The sequence below is a fragment of the Mixophyes fleayi genome, unplaced genomic scaffold (genome assembly GCF_038048845.1).
Source record: "Mixophyes fleayi isolate aMixFle1 unplaced genomic scaffold, aMixFle1.hap1 Scaffold_3884, whole genome shotgun sequence".
Classification (NCBI taxonomy): domain Eukaryota; kingdom Metazoa; phylum Chordata; class Amphibia; order Anura; family Limnodynastidae; genus Mixophyes; species Mixophyes fleayi.
Genome location: NW_027447867.1, coordinates 1 through 5,647, shown reverse-complemented (window position 1 = coordinate 5,647; position 5,647 = coordinate 1). Strand labels below are relative to the sequence as shown.

The 5,647-nt window shown below is 61.6% G+C and overlaps 1 protein-coding gene across 1 annotated transcript; it reads left to right on the top strand.

Annotated features, from left to right (window-relative positions):
• Positions 1 to 317: 317 nt before the first annotated feature.
• LOC142133678 (tripartite motif-containing protein 2-like) lies at positions 318 to 5,641 on the top strand (the record flags this gene model as incomplete). Its single annotated transcript, XM_075194470.1, has 4 exons — positions 318 to 413; positions 4,159 to 4,301; positions 5,270 to 5,504; positions 5,582 to 5,641. Coding segments are annotated over exons 2-4 (414 nt in total), but the record flags the coding sequence as incomplete, so codon positions are not given.
• Positions 5,642 to 5,647: the final 6 nt, after the last annotated feature.

Sequence of the window (5,647 nt, the reverse complement as noted above, 5' to 3'; positions counted from 1 at the left end):
TGTCACATACCGTACCACACACTGACACCCTGACTGTGTCACATACCGTACCACACACACACCCTGACTGTGTCACATACCGTACCACACACACACCCTGACTGTGTCACATACCGTACCACACACACACCCTGACTGTGTTATATACCGTACCACGCACACACCCTCACTGTGTCACGTACCGTACCACACACACACACCCTGACTATGTTATATACTGTACCACACACTGACACCCTCACTATGTTATATACTGTACCACACACACACACCTTATATACTGTATTCGTTACTATGACGTCACAGATGGGGCGGGGTCCGGTGACGTCCCCACACTCAGCTGTTCCCTGTACAATGGCAGCCGGAGAGAAGGAAGCTGCGGCCTCCGGGAGACAGATACAGACAGCCTGACAGTGAGTGGCCCCCGCCCGGCGCGACCCGCACCTCACTCCCCCTGTCTGCTCTGTCCCGGCATCATCCTCCATCAGTGTGTCCCCTCCCGACCTTCCCTCATCAGTCTGTCCCCTGCCGGCCTCCCCTCCCCGCATCAGTGTGTCCCCTGCCGGCCTCCCCTCCCTGCATCAGTCTATCCCCTGCCGGCCTCCCCTCCCCGCATCAGTGTGTCCCCTGCCGGCCTCCCCTCCCCGCATCAGTGTGTCCCCTGCCGGCCTCCCCTCCCTGTATCAGTGTGTCCCCTGCCGGCCTCCCCTCCCCGCATCAGTGTGTCCCCTGCCGGCCTCCCCTCCCTGCATCAGTGTGTCCCCTGCCGGCCTCCCCTCCCCGCATCAGTGTGTCCCCTGCCGGCCTCCCCTCCCTGCATCAGTGTGTCCCCTGCCGGCCTCCCCTCCCCGCATCAGTGTGTCCCCTGCCGGCCTCCCCTCCCCGCATCAGTGTGTCCCCTGCCGGCCTCCCCTCCCTGCATCAGTGTGTCCCCTGCCGGCCTCCCCTCCCCGCATCAGTGTGTCCCCTGCCGGCCTCCCCTCCCCGCATCAGTGTGTCCCCTGCCGGCCTCCCCTCCCCGCATCAGTGTGTCCCCTGCCGGCCTCCCCTCCCTGCATCAGTCTATCCCCTGCCGGCCTCCCCTCCCCGCATCAGTGTGTCCCCTGCCGGCCTCCCCTCCCCGCATCAGTGTGTCCCCTGCCGGCCTCCCCTCCCTGTATCAGTGTGTCCCCTGCCGGCCTCCCCTCCCCGCATCAGTGTGTCCCCTGCCGGCCTCCCCTCCCTGTATCAGTGTGTCCCCTGCCGGCCTCCCCTCCCCGTATCAGTGTGTCCCCTGCCGGCCTCCCCTCCCCGCATCAGTGTGTCCCCTGCCGGCCTCCCCTCCCCGCATCAGTGTGTCCCCTGCCGGCCTCCCCTCCCCGCATCAGTGTGTCCCCTGCCGGCCTCCCCTCCCCGCATCAGTGTGTCCCCTGCCGGCCTCCCCTCCCCGCATCAGTGTGTCCCCTGCCGGCCTCCCCTCCCTGCATCAGTCTATCCCCTGCCGGCCTCCCCTCCATTCATCAGTGTGTCCCCTGCCGGCCTCCCCTCCCCGTATCAGTGTGTCCCCTGCCGGCCTCCCCTCCCCGCATCAGTGTGTCCCCTGCCGGCCTCCCCTCCCCGCATCAGTGTGTCCCCTGCCGGCCTCCCCTCCCCGCATCAGTGTGTCCCCTGCCGGCCTCCCCTCCCCGCATCAGTGTGTCCCCTCCCGACCTCCCCTCCCCGCATCAGTGTGTCCCCTGCCGGCCTCCACTCCCTGTATCAGTCTATCCCCTGCCGGCCTCCCCTCCATTCATCAGTCTATCCCCTGCCGGCCTCCCCTCCCCGCATCAGTGTGTCCCCTGCCGGCCTCTCCGCATCAGTGTGTCCCCTGCCGGCCTCCCCTCCCCGCATCAGTGTGTCCCCTGCCGGCCTCCCCTCCCCGCATCAGTGTGTCCCCTGCCGGCCTCCCCTCCCCGCATCAGTGTGTCCCCTGCCGGCCTCCCCTCCCCGCATCAGTGTGTCCCCTCCCGACCTCCCCTCCCTTCATCAGTCTATCCCCTGCCGGCCTCCCCTCCCCGCATCAGTCTATCCCCTGCCGGCCTCCCCTCCCTGCATCAGTGTGTCCCCTGCCGGCCTCCCCTCCCTGCATCAGTCTATCCCCTGCCGGCCTCCCCTCCCCTCCCTGCATCAGTCTATCCCCTGCCGGCCTCCCCTCCCCTCCCTGCATCAGTCTATCCCCTGCCGGCCTCCCCGCATCAGTGTGTCCCCTCCCGACCTCCCCTCCCCGCATCAGTGTGTCCCCTGCCGGCCTCCACTCCCTGTATCAGTCTATCCCCTGCCGGCCTCCCCTCCATTCATCAGTCTATCCCCTGCCGGCCTCCCCTCCCCACATCAGTGTGTCCCCTGCCGGCCTCTCCGCATCAGTGTGTTCCCTGCCGGCCTCCCCTCCCTGCATCAGTGTGTCCCCTGCCGGCCTCCCCTCCCCGCATCAGTGTGTCCCCTGCCGGCCTCCCCTCCCCGCATCAGTGTGTCCCCTGCCGGCCTCCCCTCCCCGCATCAGTGTGTCCCCTGCCGGCCTCCCCTCCCCGCATCAGTGTGTCCCCTGCCGGCCTCCCCTCCCCGCATCAGTGTGTCCCCTGCCGGCCTCCCCTCCCTGCATCAGTCTATCCCCTGCCGGCCTCCCCTCCCCGCATCAGTGTGTCCCCTGCCGGCCTCCCCTCCCTGCATCAGTCTATCCCCTGCCGGCCTCCCCGCATCAGTGTGTCCCCTGCCGGCCTCCCCGCATCAGTGTGTCCCCTGCCGGCCTCCCCGCATCAGTGTGTCCCCTGCCGGCCTCTCCGCATCAGTGTGTTCCCTGCCGGCCTCCCCTCCCTGCGTCAGTGTGTCCCCTGCCGGCCTCCCCTCCCTGCGTCAGTGTGTCCCCTGCCGGCCTCCCCTCCCTGTATCAGTCTATCCCCTGCCGGCCTCCCCTCCATTCATCAGTCTATCCCCTGCCGGCCTCCCCTCCCCGCATCAGTGTGTCCCCTCCCGACCTCCCCTCCCCGCATCAGTGTGTCCCCTCCCGGCCTCCCCTCCCCGTATCAGTCTATCCCCTGCCGGCCTCCCCTCCCCGCATCAGTCTATCCCCTGCCGGCCTCCCCTCCCCGCATCAGTCTATCCCCTGCCGGCCTCCCCTCCCCGCATCAGTGTGTCCCCTGCCGGCCTCTCCGCATCAATGTGTTCCCTGCCGGCCTCCCCTCCCTGCATCAGTGTGTCCCCTGCCGGCCTCCCCTCCCTGTATCAGTCTATCCTCTGCCGGCCTCCCCTCCATTCATCAGTCTATCCCCTGCCGGCCTCCCCTCCCCGCATCAGTGTGTCCCCTGCCGGCCTCCCCTCCCCGCATCAGTGTGTCCCCTGCCGGCCTCCCCTCCCCGCATCAGTGTGTCCCCTGCCGGCCTCCCCTCCCCGCATCAGTGTGTCCCCTGCCGGCCTCCCCTCCCCGCATCAGTGTGTCCCCTGCCGGCCTCCCCTCCCCGCATCAGTGTGTCCCCTGCCGGCCTACCCTCCCCGCATCAGTGTGTCCCCTGCCGGCCTCCCCTCCCCGCATCAGTGTGTCCCCTGCCGGCCTCCCCTCCCCGCATCAGTGTGTCCCCTGCCGGCCTCCCCTCCCCGCATCAGTGTGTCCCCTGCCGGCCTCCCCTCCCCGCATCAGTGTGTCCCCTGCCGGCCTCCCCTCCCCGCATCAGTGTGTCCCCTGCCTGCCTCCCCTCACTGCATCAGTCCGTCCCCTCCCTCTACCTGTCCTTCTGCCTTTCCTTCCCCTCTCTGTCTGTAACTTCCAAGCATCCCCTCTTTCTTTCTGACCCCTCTGGACCCAGGTCACCCTTTCCTCTGTCTGGCCTCTCTCCCTCTGTCTATCTCAAGTGGTATCTCTCCATCCCTCTTGCCCAACCTACAGGGTGTCTGTCTGTCCCTCAGTCCCTCCCTCTGACCCCTTCCTCCCGCTCTCCCTCCCTCCCCCTGTCCCCTGGCGGCCTCTCTCTGTCTATTCCAAGTGGTATCTCTCTGTCCCTCTCGCCCAACCTACAGTGTGTCTTTCTGTCTCTCCCTCCCTCCTGGCATAGTCTATTTTCCTGTCTTGTATAGTCCTCACCCCTCAGCTATTAGCTTTATTCCTTTGCAGCTCTTTCAGCTTTCTGTTGTATGTTTTTTTCCTTTAAGGTATTAATTTGGTGACTCCTTGGTATGGTCATGGCGAGCCCGGTGGTGCGTCAGATTGACAAGCAGTTCCTCGTCTGCAGCATCTGCTTGGAACGGTACCACGTTCCCAAAGTCCTCCCATGTCTGCACACTTTCTGCGAGAGGTGAGCGATGTACGAGTACAATGATACCTAAACATTACCTCCGGCTTCTCTCTGTATTCCTGTTACTTTCTAATTCGCACCTTAAGTGTTCTTTAAGGTTTTGGTCAGACCTGACGATGCAATGCTGTTACTTCGTGACATAAATCTGGTGTTGGAAGTTAGTTTAGTGTTGGCTAGCTATCGGCTAGAAGTCCTTAGTTGGGGATATGTGATACAGTAATGTTGGTCAGGGGGTCAGAGGGTTCTTTGGTTAAAGAAAGAGAATACATCTACAGTTTGTGAGAACTGTGTATAGGGGCAGGGTGTATTTGGGTAGAATAGTCGTAAGAGGTTGGTTCAGGAATTTGATAAGCTGTCAGACGAGGTGAGATTTCAGGGAGGCTAAAGGAAATTATTGTTGTACGAGGGAAGGAATTCCACACAGAAAAAAGTCACAAGGTGATGAGTGTGGATGAGAGGTGCAGAGATGAGGGGTCTGGTTGGGAGATATTTTGAGACAAGCAAGGGGTATGTTGGTGCAGTTGTGTTGATGGCCTTGTATGTTAGTAGTAAGTATTTTATAATTAATTTCGGTAAAATATAGGGAGCCAATGTAGGGACTGGCGGACCAGCAGTTGAAAAACGTTTTGTGAGGAATATCAGCCAAGCAGCTGCGTTTAAAATAGATGGTAGGGATGAGAGACTTTTATATGTCAAAAGTTCTGAAGCTTGTGAAGAGCTCAGAGGACATATGTCTAGCTCACGATAAAAATGTCCCGACCCTTAGTGAACGCATTGATGACCTCCACCCTTTTGGTTAAACCACAGGAACAAGGGCGGACATTCAACTTGGTTGGCCTACTGTGGGCTAACACGCTCAGCTTTCCAGCTGAAGATGAGGTTGGGGGGTGTGGATGAATAAGATTTTCGCTGGCTATTTTCTGCTTTCTGTACCACGTGTCATGGTCTTCATATACTTCTGTCTACAGGTGTCTGCAGAGCTATATCCCCCCTCAAAGCCTGACACTTTCCTGCCCCGTCTGCCGTCAGACCTCCATCCTTCCGGAGCGAGGGGTCTCTGCTCTCCAGAATAACTTCTTCATCACAAACCTGATGGAGGTTCTACAGAGGAGCCCTGAGAGTGGGCGACAAGAACAGAACGTCCTCCCGAGTGAAGGCCATACACCTGCCACGCCTTTATCCTGCCCTAACCACCAGGGAAAGGTTAGTAAAACCCTGCCACACCTGTAATCTAGACTAGTAGCCACCCCATAACTCTGTATCCCCATATCTCCCAACAGACCATGGAATATTATTGTGGTCCCTGTGAGACGGCCATGTGTGTAGAGTGCACAGAGGGAGAGCAC